This window comes from Electrophorus electricus, chromosome 15, assembly GCF_041902795.1.
Source record: "Electrophorus electricus isolate QZ-2024a chromosome 15, ASM4190279v1, whole genome shotgun sequence".
NCBI classification, from domain to species: domain Eukaryota; kingdom Metazoa; phylum Chordata; class Actinopteri; order Gymnotiformes; family Gymnotidae; genus Electrophorus; species Electrophorus electricus.
In genome coordinates, this window is record NC_137511.1 from 9299311 (window position 1) to 9324903 (window position 25593).

The 25593-nt window shown below is 40.7% G+C and overlaps 2 protein-coding genes and 1 long non-coding RNA gene across 8 annotated transcripts; 2 read left to right on the forward strand and 1 right to left on the reverse strand.

The window, feature by feature from the left end:
- The first annotated feature begins 1281 nt into the window (after positions 1 to 1281).
- Positions 1282 to 17843, forward strand: nherf1a (NHERF family PDZ scaffold protein 1a). Its single transcript, XM_027002684.3, has 6 exons — positions 1282 to 1954; positions 8453 to 8623; positions 10486 to 10639; positions 11529 to 11572; positions 13049 to 13168; positions 13511 to 17843. The coding sequence occupies exons 1-6, from the start codon at positions 1502 to 1504 to the stop codon at positions 13670 to 13672; spliced, it is 1104 nt and encodes a 367-aa protein (XP_026858485.2). The 5' UTR covers positions 1282 to 1501; the 3' UTR covers positions 13673 to 17843.
- On the reverse strand, positions 17483 to 25503 carry mbtd1 (mbt domain containing 1). Of its 6 annotated transcripts, none has more exons than XM_027002681.3 (17): positions 24854 to 25503; positions 23755 to 23953; positions 23516 to 23649; positions 23231 to 23345; positions 22994 to 23076; positions 22751 to 22868; positions 22481 to 22615; positions 22297 to 22385; positions 21588 to 21822; positions 21441 to 21496; positions 21243 to 21347; positions 20983 to 21130; positions 20808 to 20890; positions 20361 to 20595; positions 19971 to 20042; positions 19383 to 19550; positions 17483 to 18719 (listed from the first exon to the last, which is right to left on the reverse strand). In XM_027002681.3, the coding sequence occupies exons 1-17, from the start codon at positions 24872 to 24874 to the stop codon at positions 18601 to 18603; spliced, it is 2115 nt and encodes a 704-aa protein (XP_026858482.1). In that variant the 5' UTR covers positions 24875 to 25503; the 3' UTR covers positions 17483 to 18600. The 6 variants fall into 6 exon arrangements, 4 of the variants coding, with proteins under 4 accessions (XP_026858482.1, XP_081554032.1, XP_081554034.1 ...); XM_081697906.1 differs by having other exon boundaries at positions 22994 to 23109; XM_081697908.1 differs by lacking the exon at positions 19383 to 19550.
- On the forward strand, positions 20603 to 22859 carry LOC145651341 (uncharacterized). The gene is made up of 5 exons (XR_014117252.1): positions 20603 to 20855; positions 21021 to 21148; positions 21254 to 21468; positions 21566 to 21756; positions 22732 to 22859. It is a non-coding gene; the product is annotated as an uncharacterized LOC145651341 (long non-coding RNA).
- Positions 25504 to 25593: the final 90 nt, after the last annotated feature.

Genomic DNA, 25593 nt, shown 5'->3' on the forward strand with positions numbered 1-25593 from the left:
AGTTTGTGGAAAAGCGTGAGCATGTTGTAACAGCGCAGGGTCACTGGCAATTCTACTTATTACCACAAGATGGCAATGCGCATCAGCGTAATGGACCCTTGGCACAAGCAGACCTGAGCGGTTGGGTCTTCAAGACAATTATAAACGACACTCGGAAGGCTTTCTTCCTGCGATAACTTATACCTGCGGTATTCCTCTTTGTTTATTTTTATCAGAGAGGGAAGGAGTGTTTTACATGATTTACTATGAAGTATTACATTTTTTTTTCTTTTAAAATGATTTACACATCCTGTCTAGAAAGGTTATTGTTTATCTTCTCACACATCCACTGGACATAGCCTACTCACAAATACTTATCAATATATGCCTACAGTGACATTTCCTGAGAACATTTCATTTTCTTCACAATAATTGGCCTTAGCCTGAACAATGCTTCCTTTTCTCTTAGCTATTTCTTATTGTTGCCACTAAGATTTCTTTTATAAGTGCATAATGACATACTGTGTAATGTGCACCCAGGCACAAAATGACTCTGGTTATATGATATGCTCCATTATGGTACATCAGTACAGGAATATAACCTATGGTATTTTGGGTGTGTTTCCTTGGCCCTGGTCAATTGTGATGTGTTAGGTAATGTGAAAGTATTGTCCGTATATTATCAGCAGCTCATAGATCGGTATCTTTTCGTTTTTTCTGCTGCACTACCAGCCCTTCCAGGAATGAAATCTCGCTGACAGACAAGGAAATTGTTGGTGGGTAAGATGTTAGGGATTCAAATTTGATTACATCAAGGTTCTCCTAAATCTCAGTGTTTTGATAAAGGCTATGATACATTTTAAGAAACGCAATGCTTCATTACACAACAGTCAAATGGCATTTTAATGGTACCCTCTATACAACCTCTATAGAACACTTTCTTGTTCCCTTTACTGGATAACGGTGCACCTGTCCCACGCTTATCGCTTAGTCTTAATACAGTTTATGTATTAGACCATCTGAATAAATACGTTCGCAATAACTTTCCCAACTTTCCTAGAATGTTAGAATTTACCCTCTTTCAAACACAACTGACTCATCAATAATTAAGCCCCTAATGTATCTTAAATGTGCGATATAGCGGGACGAATATTAAAATATGTCCGGGATTGAAAAAAAAAAGAAAAAAAAAGAAGCATTTTAGAAGGAAACTTATTGGCTTGTCAAACAGCCTTTACGCAACACTAGTTGAGCATGCCCATTGATTGGCCCAGTCACCTGTCAGCCGTGAAGACGTCATTTCGCTTTTACGAAAAACAGTGTTTTTCACTGCATTCAGTACTAAGAGTTGGGGACGAGGGAGCGTTTTTTCTCCGCAGGCTTAGAAACTATACTTCTTTCGAAAAATATCATTCGGAAGTTAAGCGTCATATCGAACTTTCTTTGATCTCTTCAAAGTCTTCCTTACTATTGTTACGTCAGATCTGCTTTACGTTCTGTCTGTAACTGCTGAGAGTTAAGCATGTCAAGCAATCTTAGGCCTAGATTGTGTGTTGTAGAAAAGGGTGCTGATGGTTATGGTTTTCATCTCCACGGTGAGAAGGGGAAGCCGGGTCAATTCATCCGGCTTGTGGAACCGAATTCTCCAGCTGAGATATCGGGTCTACTTGCCGGGGACAGAGTTGCGTTTGTTAATGGAGAGAGAGTAGAAGGAGAAAGTCATCAGCAAGTTGTCTCCCGGATACGAGCTGTTACAGGCAAACTGGATCTCATTGTAATTGATGCTGAGACGGAGCAACTACTTAAAGAGCATAACCTGAAGTGCCAAATAGAATTCGTCACCGGGGGCATTCCATTGCCGAGAAGCGAATCGGACAGCAAAGACGAAGATAAGAATGATACACCAATGGAACCAACGCCTGTTTCAAACACAAACGGTGACATTGCCATCGACAGGCTGAGCGTGAGCTCCAAGGTAAATTTACAGAGATTAAATATTGGTAAAAGACTCGCACGCCCTCGCGTTAGACTTCTACTTCCCACGTGTTCCATGTTTGCGGAGACTAGAACTAGACGAACTTAATTAATTGAAGATTTCAAGAGCTGCGCACATATTCTTTTTACATTATTTCTAAGATGATTAATGTAAACGCACATTGTAAAGAACATTTTGCTTAGCACGGAAAGGGAATAACCAGGTCCTGTGATTCTAAGTAATTTTATGGATTACCACTCCAGCCCGACATGGTGTGATTTGAAGGTTCACTGGAGTACCGACAGAGGAAAGCAATGTTTTAACAAGTTGGGAATGTCCGAGACTAACCTGTTCATTGCTTTTACCGGCAGTTCATGCTTAACTCGTCAGACACTAGCTTTTGTCTCTGTCGGCCAGAGTTACTTCTGTCATTTGAAAGTTTACTGATATTAGAATGATTTAGTTAAGTTGTACGATAAGTCTCGTCACGAGGTATAAGCCCCATTGCGTGTAGTAATTTAGTGTACGGTCTGATTACTCAGACGCTAAAGCTCCAACAAACTAGGTTTAAAAAAGAGGCGGTGGAGTTGGGGATTGACGTGTAGTTAGTGCCTGGTAGTGCAAGGTGCATGGAAAGTCAAATGCTTGCCAGAGAATAAAAATATAAAACATATTTCATCTTTTGACTGAAAAAAAAAAAAGACTTACTGGGTAAGAGGTGTGTCATCCCGAACTTTAGTAGAATAAGTGGCCGTTCCTTAGCATTAAACGTTTGCGATGATTTTTACTTGTTTAATCCATCAGTTTGTAGCCTAACAGCCCTTTGATTTCTGAAGTGTGGACTGAAATTCCATTTAGTTTGGAGGACTGCTGTAAAGCCTGCCTTAATTTGAAGCCACATTAATAGTAGTAGTTTGATATTGGTCAACATTAAGTTCACGTATAGTTATATAACAACTATTCATAACTATAACATAACATTTAATGTCTGATCTGCTATCGGTATACTACATTGACCTGAAACTATTCCAGCACAATCTGCCATTCTTTCCATTAGCAGAGTGGAGGTAAAGATTCTGTGCAGAATAGCCTTTCACTTAAAGATTTACTTAGAGCTTTTGGCCTAGTGTGGATTCTAAAAAACACTTTTAATCCCTGCAATTATCAAAGTATTTTTTTAAACCTTGCTCATCTGTGAAGGACTGCTTTGTTGGGGAGGGATATTCTGTGAGTCCAAGGCTTTTTATGTTGCCTTGCTCTAATTGTTCAGGATTCTACAGCTGAATGGGGCATCCTCAGACTGGCTGGCTGCTTGGCCGAGACTAAGCACCCTTTGTCTGAGGCCAGCCACAGCAGGGTGTTCTTACCAAACTGAGATGAGATTTGGGAACGGGTTACTCACACAGAGGGTTAGCTGGTTTTCTAGGCGTTTTCCCAGGTACCATACCAGGATTGCCAAAACAAATATGATGGTAATAAACATGTTATAAAGTGTTGTAATAAGACTAGTTATAAATGATGATGATTTGTGTCATCATGTTTCAGGTTACACATGATTAAATAGGATTACTGTAAAGCCATCATAACATACATTAGGCACCTTATATGGGCAAGCACTTGTCTTTAATATAAACTTCATTTTCAAGAATGCTTTATTTTTAGGTAATATATTGCTAGTTATTGATGCAGTCTGTATCACCAAACTTGTCATATTATCTCTAAAGTGCACCATTACAGTACAAACAGTGGATTACAAAGCTACTTTGTTAGAAACTTTCGGATATTACAACATCCTGTGTCACATAGCCTGATTAGCAGACCTGATCCTAATTGTAACCTTAGTGAAATTCCTCAGATGACTCCTGATGCTGTGTAGGTAGTTTCAAATTCTGTGAAGGCCCCACCCCTCAGCTGTTTTAGGAACATTATGTGAATGTGTGTGACTAGTATGTACAACCATTATTTGCTATATGAAGTCAAAACCACTATTGTGAACTGTAATGGAAATGTCTTTAATAATGTTTTGAGTGGGTGTGGTAGTAGAAGTGTCCTCATACTACAGGAAGGCTGGCAATCAAGTGTGCACCCTCACCTAATCCAATTAAATTCTTGAGTCTGTGAGTCCTGTCGTAGCATAAACTGGTTTATCATCATCTATTATGCTGTAACAAAGTGCACATTTTCTCTGTCTGTCTCTCTTTTGCAGTCTTTCTACTCCTACTGACACATATACTGCATGATAGGCCAAAGGTAGAGGTTTTTTGTTAAGTGACTTCATTACCTTATAGGTATATATACCTTATTTTAAAAAATTTAAAATATAACCTGCTCATTTTAAAATAGTTTAACCTTTTATCTTCAGCCATCTTGTCCTTGCGGCAAGTGATATTTGTGTTTTAATGAATTTTGTGGTGTTGAATTTGCCAATAATGCAGCTGGCATGGAATGATGTTTTCCTGGATTCAGCTGCTTCATGTTAACTTCATGTTCGCAGTCATATGTAACTTTCAAAACTAAACAAAGGGTCAGGTGTCAGTTTGAGTGTATAACAGTCACTGATGGTGAAATGCCCTGTGAAGATGTAAGGGAGAGAGCAATGAACACACATTTGAATAAACCACTTCCTGTGTTACAAGTCTGTTGGTTTCCTGGTAGCAAGCCTTTTTTTGTTTAAAGGCAGTATAAATGATGGCAGTCCCATTGCAGTCCCCATTTTCTGCCTTCTGGTATCAGTGGCGTCATTTTATCTCACTTGGCGTGTGCGCATGTGTGTAGTGTGCTGTCTTTTGGGGAGGGGGGTTGTTTGAACTGTGGTGTCAGGGATGTGGAGGTTGATTATTATCTCTGTATGTTCACTCAAATATTCAGCACTTCAGCATGGGGCCATTAACACCTTCACATTCTCCTTTGCGGTCAGAATCACTAATCATGTACCTCTCTCAGGTTTTGCTGCTTTTAGATCTGAACTGTGGCATTGATATATGAAAATGAACCCTTTCCCCAACATTTCTATACCCTCTACCCAATCTTCTTATGTAACTCCTCTGTTAAATAAACCATAAACAACATAATATACATGAGTTATAAAGTCATTAACCTTTGAGATAGTGTATCATATTATAATGGTTAGCAATAGTGAGTTAAGATGTTTCTCCACACTTTGCTTGAGGTGCAGGTGATGGAAATATGTATGTAGCTGTGTAGGTGTGCATGCAAAAATGACTTATACTTACTCCCCATAGCGAGACATTATTTAGCTTGATGATGAATATTAGTGGTGTGAAGTGGTTTCCATTATATTGAAAGGGTCCAGGGCAACTTCACAGGCATGCGGCCAACACTTCAAATCACTTCTCTAAAAGTTTTTTTCTTTTTGTTTTTGTTAATCATTGTTCAAACACAGACCTTTTTTGCTAAGATGAGGAAAAATTAAATGAAAGAATGATTACTTGCCATGGCACAATGAGGCCTGTAAGCACTCTTTGCTCTAGTGATGAATTTTGTCCTTAACCGCATTATCTCTTACAAGCGGTACCATGCTCTGTGGGGAATTCAGAGAAAGGAAAAGTTTATATGAAACACCACACGATGGGTCAGCCCGGTCCCAGCTGCTGCCGCTCCACATTAACCACATGGACAAGAATCACGATTATGGATGGGTACTGTAGAACAGCAGCTGGTTCGCATGGAGTACACCTTCCAGAGGTAGTCTCCTCACTCCTTTACGCTGTGACATTTACGCAGGAGGAGCATAGGCCCAGGACTCTGCTCCTAAAGGCCATTATAAGGCCAGCCTCCACTCTAGGACACTGGAGTCAAATAGATTGCAATCTAAGGGTCCCGCAGGCCAGATAGACTGAAACCTATTAAATGGAACATGAAGTTGTTTTCTGTTATTTTACTTTTACACACATATATATGCCATATAAAACTGAGTCCTAACCAATCTATGTTAAGCTCTTTGTTTAGTTTTTTTAAATTGGCTGTCACAATTAGTCTCTCCCATCTTCCATGTTCCGTGTTTTCCCTGTCTTGTGTATTTTAGTTCCGTGCTATAGTTTTGTTTTCTCCGCCCCTCGTTTGATTTTCCACACCTGTCCCTCGTTTAGTTCATGTATTTAAACCCTGCCTTGTGGCCTTGGTCTTGGCTCTTCATTGTGGTTGTTTATTTCATTGCTGTTTCCTGTTTATTTTTGAATCGGCTTTTGAAAGCCCGTCTCTGTATACCTGTAAATTTGTACTCTGTGTATCCTAGCCTTTGTGTTTCTTAGCCACGAGTTTTCCCTAGTCTTTGTTATAGCCTGATTCCCCTATATGCCTTTGTGTGTTTTTGTTTTGCACATGTATCCACGTATTCTCCGTGTTGGCTTTATGACCCTGGACTGCTACAACGACTCTGATTTCGGATTTGCCCATAATAAATCTCGCTCTTCTCTGCACGTGTCCGCCTCCTCACCACTCACCGATACATTGGCCTACTTAGTCATACGTTTATAAGACAATTAATAATCTCACAGTCTGTTCCATACTATTTCTTGCTGTGTTGTGCAGTAGGGCATATAGTGTTACGGAACCCTCACCATGTTCAAAGGGTGGGCCACTCCCTCACCCAGACCTCATGCTAACATAGCTGAAGGGAGACACAATGTATTAACCCCCTCTGCTCGACTCCATGAGCTTCCCTTCAAACAAGGAGGGAGGAGTGCAGTGGGACTCTTCATGCCACCCCCTACCATCTCCCAATGCCGCACACAATGTGCATTGCAAGTAAATGGCAAGGATAAGGGGTGAAGGCTTTATCCTGTAGTATAGCGGTGTCTTATCGTTGTGCGGATGAGTGTGGAGCCTCACAGGGCTCATTATGGATTCAGTGTTTCTCTTCTTTTTAGATCTGAGAAACTGTCCCCACAGTTTTGGCCCGACTTTAACACAACCATGTATTTTTACACAGCAGCAACTGCACACAGATTAGATAAAACCTTAATTCTGATCTCCTGTTATGAAGAAGTTTCTCTGGTTTAAATTTTATTTTCATTAATATTACTATTTCACCTTAGGCAGTCATAAGAGGCGCTGGTGCATTTCTGAAACAATCGCATAATCCTTTGCATTCTTCTATGACCATGATATGCAAATATCACGCTGAAACGAGTTGCACACTGTAGTTTCCTGACATTCCTTGACCTGATGAGAGCAGACTGGGAGCTCACGTCATCCTCAGATGTATCTTAATGCTCTGTGGCTGTGGGATTATGTTCTTACAACAACATATGGGATCTGCTGGATTACCCTGTGGTGAACTGTAGGGAAAATGTGGCTTCTCTTTTCCTTCATAGTCTCACCTACAAGCAGAGTACTCACTTTCCTGAGTAACCACAGCTTGTGGCATCTTAAATGAGTGAAGACTGGAAAGCACTTCAGTCACTTCAGTCACTATAGTTAGTTTTCTAGCAGACGTAGAATGTTCTCTTTGGCTAGACTTTCTAAGTCTAAGAAGTTGAAGAAGTAACCCTAGCCTTAACCGTTGCCGCTTCAGCATGTTTATTATATTTGATCACCCCTCACCTATCCCCTTTGGAGAGCAGACATTGATAATCTTGTTTAAGCCTGTACACTGATGCTGACAATAACACTGTTTTTAAAGTCTGGAATCTTACAGATGCTTAAGACAAGTTCACTGTTGCTTTTCCATGTAGACTGTTTAGACACAATGTACTGTACACTCCTGATATGGGTGGGGACATAGTACAGACAGAGTTGTAGCTTTTTTGTACTTTTCCGTACCAGTAGTTTGCCCAAAGCTCTCATTTTTTCTTTATTTGAAGCTGTTGAATGTTTAACTTGATATCTGATCATTTAAGATTTTGCTGGGTTATTACAAACCAATTATTGGCATTGGTGTTGGCAAGTGTGCTCATGGATATGTTGATTTTCAGCATCAGGAGAGTTGGCTGGTCTCTTTTACTGCCTCAGCAGGTCATGTTTGCTGATGCAGATTCACTGGGTGGTGCCTGCTCGTGTCATATATTATCAGGCTTTTTGATGAAAAAGGAAGTATACATGACAGTCTCATCAGTTCTTCCTTAAGCACTACACACGGACAAAGCTGCAATTTAACAAAATCTAAATGGTATGTTGTTTTCTTTAATTTTTGTATATAAATTGTACTTAATACTGCAAGAATAGAGAAAATGTGTTTTAGTGTACAGGTTGTGGTATCAGTGTTACTGTATTAGCATTACTGCAACTGATCTGTACTTTATATTCATTTCTTATGTGTTATGATGGCAGTCATTATGATGACTGACTGAAAGAAAAGTGCTGTTGTTACTTTCTCTGAAAAGTGCTATGTGGGGATTCTTAGATGTTTAATTATCTACATGTTTTTCTGTGTTACGCAAAAGCTTTTTAGTAACTTCAATGCAATATGTTCATATCCAGTTCATTCTGTCTATCTCACTATCTCTCTCACTTCTGTTTCTCCTGTGTCTGTTGCAGGAGTCCAAGAATGAGCTTCGTCCTCGTCTCTGTCACATGAAGAAGGGGGCGATGGGTTATGGCTTTAACCTCCACAGTGAGAAATCCAAACCGGGTCAGTGTATCAGGGCGGTGGACGAAGGCTCCCCCGCCGAGCAATCTGGACTTCGGCCCCAAGATAAAGTGGTGGAGGTATGGTACTGCTGGAGCCCTACCCCCAGCTACACGCCCTTGCACTGTGAAGTGCTGTAGGGGATGACCACTGCTCTGTTTGTTGAACACTGGAACTTGAGAGGTGGCAATTTTAGGCTTTATTATGGCATTTACGGGACACTGATTGGTAAAATCTCACCTTCTGTACATACACTGTGCTTTAGTGTTAAAATAGTGTTTGCTAGCTGACCCATCAGAGCAAAAGTGGTCAGTATAGTTACTGCCTTTACAGGAGTACTAGGATTAAAGCATGCCTCACCAAAGGTCAGGGACCAGGGTTCTTGTATCCCAGTCTTTCCGTGGTGTTTGTGGTGAAACACACCCTTGCCTAATCCAGTTAAAGTCTACAGGATGAAGTTACGCAGTTCCAATATCAGCAGAGCAGCCTGGCAGAATAAAAGAGCAGAGAGAGACATACCAGGGTACCTTGCAGTAAGAGTGTACCTGCACAAACTTTTATATCCATTTGTAGGGTGTTGTTTTTTAACAGGACCACAGAATTATGTGACCGTGAGCAGGACACAGAACCTGGCCCCCATAACACAGGGGCAAACCATTCAAAAAGGTCAGAGGCTATCTCACTGGCACCATGCCAGGGGCAGTCAACGCAGCGAGTTTAAGAGCCTTCGTCCGTTTAGCGCTGTCCCAACCTAGATTAGCACTTCGCACCTCCTGCGAGCAGCTTCAGCTCTCCCGGCTGCTCTCCCATTGCATAATGGTTCAGCCTGTTCGGACAAAGACCTTGAATAGTGTATTTGTTGCACACATTGATAAATTCCTGTTGGGGCATATTGTGTCAGGCTGCTCTGCCCTCCTTCCAGAAGGGATTTCCATTTTAAAGGCATTTCCCAGCCATTCCGGGAACAAGCCAAGCACAGTGAGAATGTGAATGCTGGCTATGGTTAAAGGCAGACTGGGTTTTTTACACTTTCACGCTGGCATTCTCGCTCCAGCCTTCAGCAAGGCCCTGTGCTGCTCTGGCGTTTGCTCAGAGAGCACTCAGACATGGAAATGTCATGAATGAAGCTGATGCCTGGGCCTTTTCCTGAAATGGCAGTGAAACTGAACAGCTCAGATGTTGCACATGCTTTGCCAGCACATTCTCACCTTTTTGGAGCTATTTTCTTATGAGTGTAGGGGAACATGAGTCTGTGTGTGTGTGTGTGTGTGTGGACTGTGGGAAGGGGTTATCTCCTGTGAAGACTGGGACAAGTATAAGGGGGCTGTTGTTTGCTTGCTGCTGTTTAATTGCTTGGAGCTTGGGAGGGTGGGAGAGGCATTCCTAGCAGCCCACTCGTGTGCTGGCTCTCCCCCACACATTCCTTCGCCTGCACAGCCCTGACACACAGCCCTGACAGCCCTGACAGCCCTGACGCACAGCCCTGACACAGTCCTGATGCAACAGCCCTGACACAGCCTGGCACAAAGCCCTGATGCAACCCTTGATGCAGCGCTGACTCAGCACTAACACACAACCTTGACACAGAGCCCTGATACACAACCCTGATGCAGCTTCCCTGATGCTAGACCTTGATGCACAGCCTTGACACACAGCCCTGACACACAGCCCTGACACACAGCCCTGACACACAGCCCTGACAAAGGCCTGATGCACATCTCTGATGCCACAACCCTCACACACAGCCCTCAAGTGGCCTGACGCACAGCCCCAGTGCACAGCCCTGACACATAGACCTGATATTTGACAATGCCTTCACAATACACATCATGATATTTAGTTCTGCTGACCACCTGCAGTGAATCACTGATTAGTAACATTTGAATGTTACTAATAAAAAATTTAAAAAAAAAGGAAAAACAAGGCTGGCTCTTTCTGGCAGGTGAACGGCGTGTCCGTCCTGGGCATGCAGCACTCAGATGTGGTGGCTGCAATCAAGGCAGGTGGAGACGAGCTCCGGATGTTGGTGGTGGACCCAGACACTGAGGCCTTCTTCAGCCAGTGCCAAGTTCAGCCCACCGAGCAGCACCTGACAGGTACGCCAAATACCATGCCAGCCTAGCCAGTCTGCCGTTGGAGGGTGCATGCATAATGCATTGTGTACCTCAGTTTGTCCTTGTAATTCCAAACTTTTTTGTGGAAATAAAGCATGTTTACAGCCACTGTGAACTTGAACTCCCTGTTCTGATGATGCACAGCTTTCGGTGCTTGCGCACACACTACTGTTTAATGATTAACCCACAGCCTTCACCGTCTCTGTCTCAACATGAGATGTTTAGTCAAAATGTTAACAGAGCTCATCTCAAAGGCAGTCATGGTAGCCATGACTACAGCAACAGCATGGGGTTGGAGGATGGATCAGCTTCACCCTGAGCATGCTCATTCTACCTCTCTCACCATTGTTAATATATGCTTCAGTCTACAGTGTTTTTGTAGAATTTCTGTATTTCATTCAGTTCACAATTCAGTTAACTGTTAATTCTAAACCATTAATATCTTTTTTTATATCATTCCTTGGGCCAAGCTTGCATAACATGTGACCACCTGTTAATATGGAGTGTCTGTATGTTTGGACTTTGAGTACTGACCTTTTAGTTAACACATTTCATTTTGTATTGTCATACAGATGTTGAATGTTTAACTTGGAAGAAGTCACTCATTTATTCTGTCATTCCCTCCTTCACCATTGAGCAGACTAGTAGCTGTTGTACAAGCTTCTTTGGTGTACAAGCTCAAAAGTGATTAAATATGATTAAAAGTGCGGTGTTGACAGCAGTATGTTGTGCAGAAAATATTTCTGATCTGTAAAAGGTTATATGAGAAATAGATGTGCATGGTTACTGGACATTTAATTAATTTTTTATCCATTTATTTATTTGCTTATGGTGTGTTTTTGGTCAATATTTTTCCTCTTTGCATTCTCAGGCCCTCTTCCTGAACCTGCTCCCAGTGGAGGTGCAGATGAAGAGGTAACATCTCTTTTTCTTTTTGTTTGTCTTTCAGATTTTCAGAAGAATAACTGGTATAATCAGTTAAACAGGGAAGCTGAACCACACTTGCCAGTGTTTGTGCTTTGAACTGCACCTTTTAAAATATTTCATGCGTAACTTTTCAGCTCATATCATTGTCAAGCCCTACAGAAGCTCGCAGGTGTGTTTGGGTAGTGGTGATACTGAGAAACGCTGGGCTGGTGGCACTTTCCTGAATGGTACTTAGCCATGCCCTGGATTAAATTACACTATGGAAGATCATACCAGCGCTAAAATTAATCTGTAACCCCAGAACTCAGAACTGATTGCTTTGGTATTCTATTTCAAGTTGAAGGTACAGATTTAGAGATTGGTGTTCTCCAATTTTAGCAACTTGGTAAAGATTTCATACTAACCTAGATGTACATGCTATGTATTGTGAAGATGTGGCAATATTATTGGTGTTCTACCCCCATCCCCCACACATCTGTTTTCTTTTACACCTCACTTCTCTATCATCCACTGCCAGACTACACTAACTTGGAGAATGAGGAGAGGGAGTCAGAGGGGTCTAGGCTAGATTAATAGCTGCTCTTCTGAGGTAATGCAGACTTCTCAAGATGATAAGACTGCTGGGGGTGAGGAGATGAGCCTAGTTTATGGCTTACCCTCTCAAACTCAGCTGCAGTATTGTGTGAAATCTATATGGCTATCTATCTATATGGATAGAGACATGTTCTCACCCTCATGAGCTCTCCAGACCTGAAACCATCAAAATAGTAAAAAAAAAAAATTATAAAATATTTTTCGTTTTTTTTTTTAAATACTAAATGTCAGTATAGAGGGTGGTGACAAATCAGGGCAGCTGTCTGGTTTTGCTTAAACTTCCAAGGCCTTTTTCAGAGTCCTTTCCTCAGACCAAATCTGTAGAAGAATATAATGGAAAACCACTTGACTGTGGTCAAAATAACACAGTATAGTTTTGGGGTGGGGTATCAAACATGTGCTAGCTCAGCAAGTAACATATTTTAACATCTATCTATCAAGATGAAAGAGATATTTATATCCCTTTTTTATTCAGTTAATTATAGTAATATACATGATTTATATAGTGCTTTTTAAAAACAAGTTCAAAAAATACTTAAGAAGCTGGTATGACAATTGACATTGTGTATGTTTATTACAACACAATATTGGTATAGTCTGGAATTTGTCTCAAGGATTCCCTCTAGTGGTCAGAGTTGAAGACACAACATTGGTTGTAATACAAAACAGTAAGAAAATAGTTGTAGTGTATGCTCAGTGATTATATTTTTCTAACTACAGCTATTACTCACTGTAATAAAACAATTAGAAGTAGTTGTAGTTAGAAAAATGTAATGCATGTCTCCAAAAGTTAACATTCAGTCCTGTTCTTGGTATGTTAGAAGTGCTATGATATGTGTGTGAAGCAGTGCTATGTTTACTATTGCCCAGTTGAAGGAGGAGGGGCCTGAGGAGACCCAGCCCAGCGCGTTGGCGAGTCCTGCTACACCCATGGCTTCCTCCACCTCATCCACACCTACTGCTGCTGTGGCCTGCAGCCCACCACCTGAGGTCGGTCTGCACACACACTAACAAGTTCAAATTACTGGGTGCTAATGTAAACTGCTAATATTAAACTGTGGCTCAGGAAGTCTGTATTTGCTGTGCCATTTGTCTTAAGGCACACAAATCACTAGTAGCAGAATTTACCATGACGTATTTAATGCCCTAATGGAAGTCATGATTTATATATAGTCATGATTATGTTTTTGATATACAGCTTCATCAGTTCTAGTTTATAATAACGAAATGCTTGCACCTTGCCACTCACGCGGAAGTCGTGAATGTCCAGAGTGTGAGATGATGTTGGTGGTGGTGATGATGATGATGACATTGACGGTCATGCTGTTGCAGGAGAAGCCAGAGGAGAAGGGTTTGTGTGTGGATGAAGGTTCAGATCTGGATCTGAACATGTCCCTGCAGCAGGCTAAGGAGCGTGCACATCAAAAACGCTCCAACAAAAGAGCGCCACCTATGGACTGGAGCAAACGTAGTGAGCTCTTCAGCAATCTGTAAACCAGCTGCACCCCCCTTTAATCAGTCATTTATGAAGTTTACCATCTTCTGTCCAGCTCATGAGGTCAGTTTCTAAGATCATCAACCATGAGTAAAGCAACAGGGCTATAGGAAAAATGTCAGGAAAGGGGTGAAAAGGAAATAAATGAAAGCAAGAGGGGGAAAATCCCCATGTTATATTCATTCAGTTTAATGAAGGATTGAGCACTGTAGAGTAACGGTTACTAGATTTCTCTTTCATCTGTCTCTTGCTGTCAGTTTCTGTCCCATCTTCCTGTTCATGCAAACACACACACACACACTATTCTGATATTCTCATTTCAAGCCAGTGTTATTTTGCCAATGTTATTTTGTGTGTGTGGTTTTTCCATCTTTTCTTATAATCACCACCTTTATAGAATTTAGCTTATGAGATTATAAAATTATTACATCATGTACAGTGTAGATTTTAATTGTTAAACTGGAAATTCATATTTTCCCCTAAATGCATGTTTAGCTATTGAAGATGTCTATTTGTCCTTCTGAAATACATATACACCACCAGCGCTAATAGATCTGCACAATGTGCTGTAACACACCACTGAACATCCATTATCCCAAACATGCATCTGGCTTATCCAAGTTTAAGGCTTGATGGAAGACTCACAATAACATATAGATGCATTTTAATTTCTTCCATTCTTTAGATTTAGTAAAGCGAAGTGTGCTAGAAAGGGTGGTGATCCATGGAGCAGGGGAGCCAGCTGTCTTGTCTATCTGCATCTGTGAAACTGAGCCACATGAGGCATTCACATTTTATTGTTATATAAAAGGAAACGGGATGTAGGAATGCTCTTGGCTGTCTCAATACTGTTCATTTTTTGAAAATTTTGTAGAGAAACTGCTTTTTAAATAGCAAATAGGCCATTTATTTTAAAATTTGGGATTTGTGCAAGTCTTGATATTGTGAAAATAAGACACTGGTATAATCACTGATTAATATGGCCAATTTCTATTGTTACTGAAATAGCTTTAATTATTTCTCTTTGATCCACAATGCTATTGCATCACTGAAACAATTGTAATTTATTTTGGCTTGAAGATTATATCAGGTATTTGGCTGAAAGTTGTTTTCCTTTTTAATGAACATCCTTGAACAAGAATCAGTGTCATCACTGCGAACAAAAAGTCTTATTTGGCTCACATTACTTAAATAAGATTAAATAAATACAGATGTTCCTGTAATTTACTGTTATGAAATATGTAAATTCATTTCAATTCAGTTCAATTCTTCCTTAATATCATGTGAACACTCAATGCCCAACATAAATATGCTAAAAAAGTATTCTCAGGGTTTGAACATGGGACTTACTTTTGATTAAGTGGACTGAGTGCTGTCTGTATTTAATCAAAATGTTTACGGAGAACACATACTTACAAAACAGTAATTACTTTAATTAGACAGAATTGTGCGTAAAATCTTAGAGAATCTGGAAAAAGACTTTTTTAAAGCATCCTTTAATTCAGTGTAAAATGTCTTGTTTTCAAAATCAACAGATACATTTTCACAGCCATGCGGAAACAGTTTGCAATGCTTGTAAACAAATTAACATGTACTCAACCAACAAGATCCCCACACATTTGAACTATACACATTAGAAGCTATCAAACCCTATCACAGCACAAAGGATCATCAGAAACAAAGACATGAACATGTACAGACTATCAAAAAGGTACAAACCCACAGCCCCCACCTATCTGTGAGGGCTGCTGTTAGTTCAGGTATCATTATTACAAATCATTCAGCTACTTGTATCCAAAATACAAATTTTTATTTTATTATTTTTTGAATGTTTACTTTTATATTCACTTTCCACCTTAAAATTCCTGACTTGATTTCCTTTCATAGACCAAATTAATGAGTTATCAAATATATATATAGCACCATGATGTAATTACTAAGGACAGGGAAAGTATCACAAAAACCCGTGTTAGTATTGAAGGCCAGAACAGTACAGGCCTTAAGTGGACTCTTAACATTTCTGCATGCACTGATGATTATCAATCTAAAACACATTTTAATCCCTTAATTTTGCTTCAAATATTGAAAAACAGGATAAGGCATCTAATTTGCTGACAAAGATTTTGCTTTAAAGGTGAAGTTGTGCGTTAGGGTGTGTTAAGATTCATTTCTGGGTAGCAGCAAAAATCTCATGCCTTGAAACAGTCACGTCTTAATATATGCAAACAACTAGGTGAATTTGGTCATAAGAAAAATAACATCAAAGTGAGCTGACATCAAAACCAGTGTTTACCTTAATCCTGATACTATGAATCAGAGGAATAGCCTATATAGAAAACATATACTGATTTAGAAGACAAGTTAAATTGAACAGTCTCATGGAAGTAAAGGAAATATTTTCACAAATGTACATTTCAATAGCATACCAACCACTTAACCAAAAACACATCAATATGACAACACGGGGGAACAGCATGATATTGCTTCAAAATATGTCATATGTGGCTATATAATGGTTAACAGAAATATACAGAAAAAATATCAATGTTTGTCAAAAAAAAATAGAACTAAATCATGAAAACTGCACATATGGAAGCTGCAAATAAAGAATAGTTTAAAACTAATCCCAGTATAAATCAGTAAAGTAAGTAGGTTATCCCAGTACAAGTAAAAAATATTACCCCAAATATTGTCTTCAGGATATGATTTAAAGTCTGCACATTTGAGAAGTGGGAAGAAGGAGAGGCGGGGAAAACTAACCAACCAACAATCCACTGAGTGGAATGGGGTCCATATTAACTCTGTATGGGTGTTACTCAAAGTGGGCCATGAAAGGTCACACTTTAGTGCTTTCCAGGGCTCACATCTCAAATACTACTTTCTTGAGCTGCATCACTTATACTGGAGCAAGAAACACTAAACCATGCAGTGCTATGGCCTTCCAGGACTGGATTTGAGTAACAGAGTTTTATAATGCAAGTATAAACTAAAGATTCTGATTATCTTCAGAGTTCTGTATTATCCCATGAGGTATTACAAATGAAAGTAAATGGAAAAAATTGTTCACATCAGTTGTAAATATGAAGAAAACGTGATTCAATAATACAAGCAAAAGACTGCAAATAAAAAGCCAATGAAATACAAGATTTCCTGAGAATTCACCAACAGCCTTACTGGTACTGGATAGCGATTATAGTTATATTATGATAAATCACTATGCAAACAAAGGTTTACATATTCCATAGCAGGGAAAGCTCAAGTGTAGCTTTTATAAAATCATCACAGTTTTGCAACATATTGTAAGAATATCTGATTTAGGTTTATAGAATACAAGTGTGTGTGTGTGTGTGTGTGTGTGTGTGTGTGTGTGTGTGTGTGTGTATGTATATATATATATATATATATATATATATATATATATATATATATATATATATATATATATATATATATATATATATATATATATATTTCACGTGTTGCCATTTTTAAAGAATAAGACATCATAAAACAACATAGAATTACTGTATTATTGCATATCTTTCTTTTTTTTCTATTTTAAGGACTCTCTGAATAACATGCTATGTTACAAATATAAAGGTTTGGTAACTTGTAAATTGAAATATATGGTATGCCCATGTGCATGTGTTATAAACTCTTATTTTGCATATGGTGAATTATAGTCCTTCCAATGGTAAGTGGAAACTAAACTACCTATTGCAATAAAATGTGGTTAAAGAACCAGCAAGACAAACTTGATTACACATGAACCCTTAACCTATGTATATTTAAAACCCACGTTGCGAGGTAGTACAAAAACCTTTTATTCTGGAATGAACGCAATGTTTAAAATACATCAGACTGATGACCGCTCTCAGAATACGCTTAATTGCACACTGGTGCAGGACAGAAGCTGGTCACTGGTCATAATGAGCAGAGGATCACTCAACTCTCACGTTATATGAAGACAGAATGAGCAGGGGTCTCCTTCAATGTTCATCTGCTGTGCTAGTTTATCAAAGATAATGGCAAGGTAGTGTTTAGTTGGTAGTCATTTTCTCATTTTTTTTATTCTGTGGCTCATGAAATACTTAAACTAATGGCTCCATGTAAGTGATCAATAGATAATCAACACTGGCTTCATATCGAATAAATGTTCTTGCATATCAATGCCGACTAGAGCAGTTATTCCCCCTCAGCCACTATACATCTTGTACATTTGTGTCACTTAATACAATAAAGCTGTAACTTCAACATTTTCACAGGCTGATATACATTAAATTTTACATCCCTGTAGTGCAAAATGTGACAGTGTTTTCCATTAGGCTATACCTCTTCTTACCAGGAAAGTTTATGACCAATATATGAACCCTCATTCCACTACTCTACTGTATAGATAATATGCAATATATATATGGATATACTTTAATATAGACTTTTACTGCTCTTATACAATGCACAACCATCCAAATAAAAGGGTTTTGAAATAAATCAGCGCATGAGACACATGGTCTTAAAAATGTTAATGAAAATGTTACAGGAAATAATGAAGAAAAACAAAACAAAACAAAACCAAAAAAAACCAGCTATGAAAACTTCAAGTACAATGACCACTGGGGGGGTTGGGGCGGGGGGGGGGGGGGGGCTGAGTGTGTCGTCCATCGGGCAAACTGACTAAAACAAAAGACGGGAAATCAAGAACGTCCCCATTCCAAAGAGAATCCCTGTTACTTCGGTCTTGTGAAAATGTCACCGAATTGTCTTTTCATCGACTTTTCTTACCTGAAAAGAAAAAAAAGAGCTGGCACGGAAGAGGAAAGCAAGCCATCACCCTGTTCTTCCAGGTCCTGTGTGCATCGCTCTGAATGGGACCTTCCAGTGCTGCTGGCAGTGAGGTAAGCCTCCGGGGCAAGGCGACCACCATTGCTCAGGGATCCTGCTTAATGCAGTAGCTGCCTGAGCCGTTGCTCTCTTGATCCGACATGCCCTGCGAGAAGGTGAACTCATCCACCTCCGGAGTCTCCTCCTTTAGCTGCAGTGGGACCTCTGAAAGAAGACCAAGAGGAGGACAGTTCAACTTCACTTTTTATATTTCTACACAAGCTTAAAATTCTTTTTCCATCTTGGGTGGTCTGACAAGTAAGCGCAAAGGCAAAGCAGGCAGTAAAATCCGAGGAAAAACTACTAGCAAAGAAGCGCTGCAGTAGTTAAAGTTGTATGTAAAATAAACACAATAAGCCTCATTGCATAAACACTGGATTCAAAGTGTACATGCTGAAAAGATTTAACAACAAAAAAAAAAAAGATCCAACTTCCTACCTTTAAGTTTTCAGATACAACTGTTGTGCACCCATGCACCCTAGAATTTTTACTGCTGAATGGCAGACACTCACTGGCCGGGGTTTGGATCTTTACCTGACCATGACAAGCTGTGATGCAATACCCTTCTCCACCACAAAACATAGATCAAATCACACACTATTTTCTCAAAATAGCCTCAGAGTATTTTTAAAAAGACCAAAAAAAAAAAAAAGAAGTTCACCATTTAGTAGAAAACCCTACTCCATCATATATAAAGCCCTCTTTAATGTCACATGCTGTCCGCGCTGTATAAGCAACCACAATGTTAGAACTGTGCCAATTCTCTTTCGACTGTGTGTCCTGGTATTCCACCTGCCCCTGGCCATGAGGGATAGAGAGTGAAGTTACCTGAGTTGAGAGAGCGATCACGCTCCACCCCTGAGGCGGGAGGTCGCCTGGACCCAGACGGGTGGAGCAGGTAATGGGGCGGAGTCTGCTCTTCATCGCCTGAGAAACTGCTCCTCCTCAGAGACCCACCAAACCCGACCGGCCTCCTCCCAACTGGAATCTTCCTCTCTAAACACCAAGCCAGACTGGGGTTACCCAAGTTACTGCATGAGCCATGCATGAGTTCCACTCCTCACAACCGCCTTCCTTACCTACTGGGGAGGTGCTCTTTTACCAAGTTTGATCCTGGTTTCTGCACACCATCGTTAACAGACAACCAGAGTCCCTTATCCACTGAGTGATGATCATGCCCTGCCTCCCAAGATCTGCACTTAGAACCTTTCACCCACAAAGGGACTGCCACCCCGCTAATAAGCAAGGCCACCACTGCAAGCAGCCAGCATTCAAATGAGCCACTGAATTAGAGTCAAACAAGCCCAGAGTGGGAGGGAGAGTGCCCTGAAGGGTGAGCGCTGCACCAAAGGAAGTGGTCAGCCCCGCAAGGGGGAAGTAGACAGGCAGGTTGATGCACATGAAGAAGTGCCTTACTTTTCTTCTGCCCTTTGTACTGTGGAGCTTTCTTCTTCTGCTTTGTCACATTCAGAGGTGCTTCTCTTGTGGCTGAAGAGGAAAATTATAAGGCGCTATCATTGACTCTTTGAAGAAAATAAAAACAGAATGAAATAGAGATACATAATGGCACACACAAACACACACACAATATTGTTATTTCACTGCTTAAAACCTAATTGTTTGCACCATGATATGAAAACGCATAAAGTGATCTGATAAAGTTAAAAAAAATAAAAATAATAATGCTTGTGTGTGAACTAAAATCGGATGCTTAAAGTCCTACATTTGTTTCTTGAATCTGTACTGCAGTATGTATGGCCTACAGGTCTTCGGATGCCCTGGTGCTGTTCTGGGTCTCTCCCTTACCCTGTGCTGCGGGAGGCTGGAGCTGGTAACCAGTGAGCTGACACCAGCCCACTGGGTAGAGGTCTGGGGACTCGCAGTCCACCCACTGGTCGTACTCGTCCTCCCAGCCGTCAAAGTGGATGCGGAGGAGCCGGTGGACGATCCTAGTGATGGTGGCCACGCAAACCAGACGCGGCTCCATCAGGTCTACCGCCTCCAGCTTCATCCCCTCGCGGAAGCCATGGTTGGGGACGTCCTGCGGAGCACACGCGTTAACAGCTTATGTGTGAGGGCCAGACAGTGCGGGCAGAGATCGACAAAAAGGGTAGACCAGGAAAAAAAAAAGGCTGAAGTCGTCATTCTAAAGTGCTTCATCTAAAAGCACCCGGGTTCCAGATATACACTCATGGCAATTCAGATTATGTGATAAGATGATCTGTTTTCTTTGTCTTTTTCACAGGAACTTACTTTGTTAAAGAGTTTCACAGGGGCTGCTCTTGACCCGGTTTCTCTGAGGTAGTCAAACCATTTGAATGGCAGTTTAGAGTACCCTGTGAATGAGATCAACATTCACAGTTCAAATGACTTGGTCAGATCAACTTTGACAGAGAAGTGTGAATATCTAGAATACAATGCTTATAACCTCTTGGGGGTGTGAGCTCGATACTGTTGATTTCACAGAAGCCTGCAGGGAAGATGGAGGGAGAGGTGGAGTGGTAGCAGAACCAATCAGAGCCATCTGCTGCCTCTGAGCCATCAATCCCAATCATGAGGTACCCATCTGCTAACACCTACGATGAGGACAGCAAGTCAGTACTAGGAATCCAATGGCGGAGGTGGAGTTCCATTTACATTATATTCCATAATTCTTTCATAAATTCACTCAGACTGTATGGCCATTACCTTTCTTACAGTAGCGACACATATAGCTGAGAGGTTGAGAGGGTCTATTGCCTCTAGCTTCATGTTGTCTTTGAACCAATCGCCACTTTGGTCTACATCCTTCACCTACACATCAAGAAGAGACAGATGAAGAACTGATAGCTATCTATTAGTAAACTAGGAAGGACTCCATGTATATGAAGATGATGAAAAAATTACCTTCAAAAATAACTGGGAAGGAGCATCGGTAAGGCCCTCAATTTTCTTTGACACATCTATAGAAGGGACTCTATTCATCAGTTTTCATAAATCAATGAATCATTCCATCTGTTTGAACAATTCAGATGAACATCATCCTAAACTGACCAGATCTTTTGAAGCGGTGTCCAATACTCCTTGACCAGCCAATGGAATGGATGAGTGGGCTGTACATGTGACACCAGAAGTCATCTGTGCCATCCTGGCTCTCCTCGTAGACCAGACGCAAACGGCCCCCAATCACCTGCTCGACCAGAGCCACACGCGTTCGGCACAAGTGCGTTTTATCCACCACCTCCACACGCATTAGTTTCTTAAACGGGTATTGTGTGCTCTCGTGCACCTGCCAAACAAACAGGGAGAATGGCATTCACTTACAACTGTTCCTGCCAATGGCACAAGTCCACTATGGCATAGGGGAGCCAAAGACAGTAATTTATTTCTGTTGGAGTGAAAGCCCCTGCTGATATGGGCATCTAATTAACATAGGTTTATCCCTTTGAGGGTTTGGACTGCTCAAGTGTGATTGTTGCTGAAGCACGATGCTACTAAAGAACAAGGGTGTTTCTCATTCTTACAAACTATTTGAAATATGGTTTTACTGTGTGATGGGGACCGTCACTCTCCGAAGGGGAGGATGGTGTGATGGAGACCGTCAATTAATTGGGTGCTCTGGCTGCTAAGCCAGGGAGCTGGCTCTTTGGTCCAGTGGTCAGAGCTCACGTTTACCTCCTGTCACACCTGGGTTCGAGTCCTGGGTAGTGTGGCTGCCTTCAGCTTTCTTACACTACGCAAGATCATGAATGAGCACCCCTACCTTTACAGAAAAATCAGATGGGAGAGTTTTGGCTCCAGTTAGTCGCTTCACAAGAAATGCCTTCCAGTTAGAGCACTTGTGTTGGATTGCTACACATGAGAAAATGAACAAACGTCACATCACTTCTCTGCCACTGAGTTCATCTTGGCCATCAACTGCCTACACTGCACTGCTGACTACTTACATTTCGGAGGTACCAGGGGTTTTCCATTTGAGGCACACCATCCAACAGGATGTATTTCAGGGACACACAGATTACACCAGAAGTCATGACTCGAGTCATTATCAAATCCCTCATATCGAAGAAGCGCTTTGAAACCTGGAGAAAGGATTCAGAAATGTAATTATTTAATTTCCAATATAACTTATTATATAATATTATATACAATAGTTATATGTACTATTAAATGTTTCTATTTTGATATATCTACACAGAATCAAGATTTGGCTTTACCTGCCAATTTTACAATCCCTGCTATCCAGTAAACTTTGGTAGAGAGGTTTGTGTCAGAATTGAGGACCTCTACCCTCACACCCTCAGTGACGTCACTCCAGAATGTACACAATGGTACCTGGAGAACAGAGTACACCAAAAGCACATGCTAAGTAAACGTATACATTTAAGGGTGGGGGGAAAAACACCAGCAAACAAATTGCAAAGCTGTGATCCTGCTTGTGTTTGTGAATAATTACTTACATGCTTGAAACAGGTTACTGGTGCTCCGACCAGGTTATTGCTACAGATGTACCTGCCCCAGTCAAACTCCTCAACAGGAACCACTATTGGAAATGACAAATGCTTGAAACCCATACCTTAAAAACAAATGTTATCTTTATTGCTTAAAACGCAGCATGTGTCTCTGGCTCTCATTATATTGCAAGTGGTTAGAGGGGGTGAAATTCATATTTATACTTGCCACCACAGTAAGCTTACCTGATTTTGATTTAACTTGGTTCTGCTGATTTGCTTGATACTGTGCATAAGCTGCCAACTTTGCCATTAGTGGCTGTTTCTGTAAGACCTTTGCCTTTTTTGTTGGTGGTTTACCCTTTGTGGGACACAAGTGAAGTACACTTGTTAAATATAATTTTAACATTTAAATCTAACACCACATCTATATCTAAAACAACATCTATTACAATCACAGGGTCAAAATGCTATTTTGGTAGAAAATAAGAATTTATTAGGTGATTTAAAGCAGAGGCAAATAATGATTACCTGAAGTCTTGCCAGTATGCTGGCTTTTTTAGAATTGGAGGAGTAGCTTCTGGAGCAGGACACACTACAGAACCTCTTTGTTTTTGAGTAGAAAGCATCTCGTACCCCAACCATGCCACACATTTCGCAAGTTGCTTTAAGGGTGAACAGAAAGAATACACATGCGAATATAGGCTACTGCTGGTAAAAAACCCACTGGTATGTATTTGGAAAAAACAAACAAACACAGAAACACTAACCCATTCCTGCCTTGCCATCTGGGTAAGTGTAAACTTGGCCGTTGTTCTTAATGATGGGCAGGCTTGGGGGCATGTTGCGCACTTCATCCTCGCTGTCCTCCGAGCTGGAGCTGCTGCTCGACTCCTCACTGCTGTCATATCCATCAAAAATGCCGAACGAGTCTCTCCTCTTGCGCTCTGAACGCGAACTGCGCTCAGCCTGCAAGAAAAAAAGGATTGGAGCTAATAAAGTAAAAGCACAAAAACCGTTGTGGTCGTATTTAAAGATCGGTAAACAGAATCATCAAAACGAGAACCACAATCTGATCAATTCACAGCTAGTTCGTTGTTTTAATGAGCATTCAAAAGTACAAACGCTACTAACTACTAGCTACTAACTACAACATAAGGCAAGTTGGCTAGCATAGCCAGCTAGCTCAGAAAAACATACTCAGTGCAATAACAAATTTATAAGACAGACTTAAACGAAGTAGCATTGTAAAATGAGAGAAAAACGTGCTGGTGAATGCATTTGCAGCAATAATGTTTGGAGGTTGCCAAGTTGTGATGAGGCTCATCTGCAAGATACACCCCTTCAGCATAGCCAATGAAATGTGCAGCGACTAGCTTGCTAGCTGAATATTATATTAAGCTAACCGTGGCCTGAAAATCTGACTTTATTCCAATCTGAATATCCGAATTACGCTGCGGCTCCAATTTATTCAACAGGTTACCACAACAATAACTAATCAGCTATGTTAGCTGTTAACACTGCTGGATCACAGCCAAACAGCTCGCTATCAGTGTAAGAAACTGGCGACTTAGCTGACTGCTATAGAAAGGGCCTCTGGATTATTCTGTGCCCCAGAAAACACAAAATAAAGACTCAGATGAAAAAATAACTATTGTAAGAGTGTCTGTGCGCAAAAAACTTCAAAGTACTAGTTAATCTAAACAGCCGATTTTAGGTATAAGAGAGCGCCAGCTTGTGCGTAAAGTTAGCGGGCTAGCTCTGAGACTGACAACCAAAACAAAGAGGACTGTATGTAGTCAGCTAACAAGCTAGCTGAGGCTCTTTTACAACCGAAACAAGGAAGCAAGCAACTACAAATCCTCTTACCAAATCTCTTGCTTCCTCCATTAGCCCTTCATGTAAGATCGTAACCTAATGCTATTACACTATAGTCCAAGACCCCAAAGCCAGGGGCTTGCGTATTATATTTCACGAAATGCAAAAAATAACTCTAGTTGATTATCAACAATTGTCATTGATTAAAAGCGCATGCGCGTCTGTTCGCGTCTGATTGGTGCTGGAGGGAAGGAGTCATCACCGTATAACAAAACTAGGACAAGCAATCGCTCCTGCTGCAAATGGGTGTTGCGAGCAGAACGTAAACTTTGCATACACCTCCTCTCTGATCATGCTGTCTTCCGTGCTTTTGAAGCTTCATCTTATTTCCTCCTTCCCTTCAGCTTTCTGTATGACACCGATCCATTTCATTGGAGAGATGGAAATGGCTGTTTTCCACATGGCCATTAAAAACAATGGGCTACGCTAGTTTTGTAAATCCATATCGCTACTCATTTCACTGAGGTAGCAGGCAAACCTACTGATACGAAGGGTCGTGTGCCAATTCTTCACATTCATCCGTTTTTGTTTTTTTACATTTTGCCTACGGGTGTCCTAGATTACCTTTAGGTAATATTGAAGGAGCTGTATTTCCTGTTCCAGCGTTTTCCCTCTTCCTGCCCTGTTCAATATGACAAATTTAATTTGGTACCCTGCTGTTTAAGTTGTATCTACCTATTCAACATACTAAAACAGAAGCTGTAAGATCCTGTCCTCCATACAGTTATTTT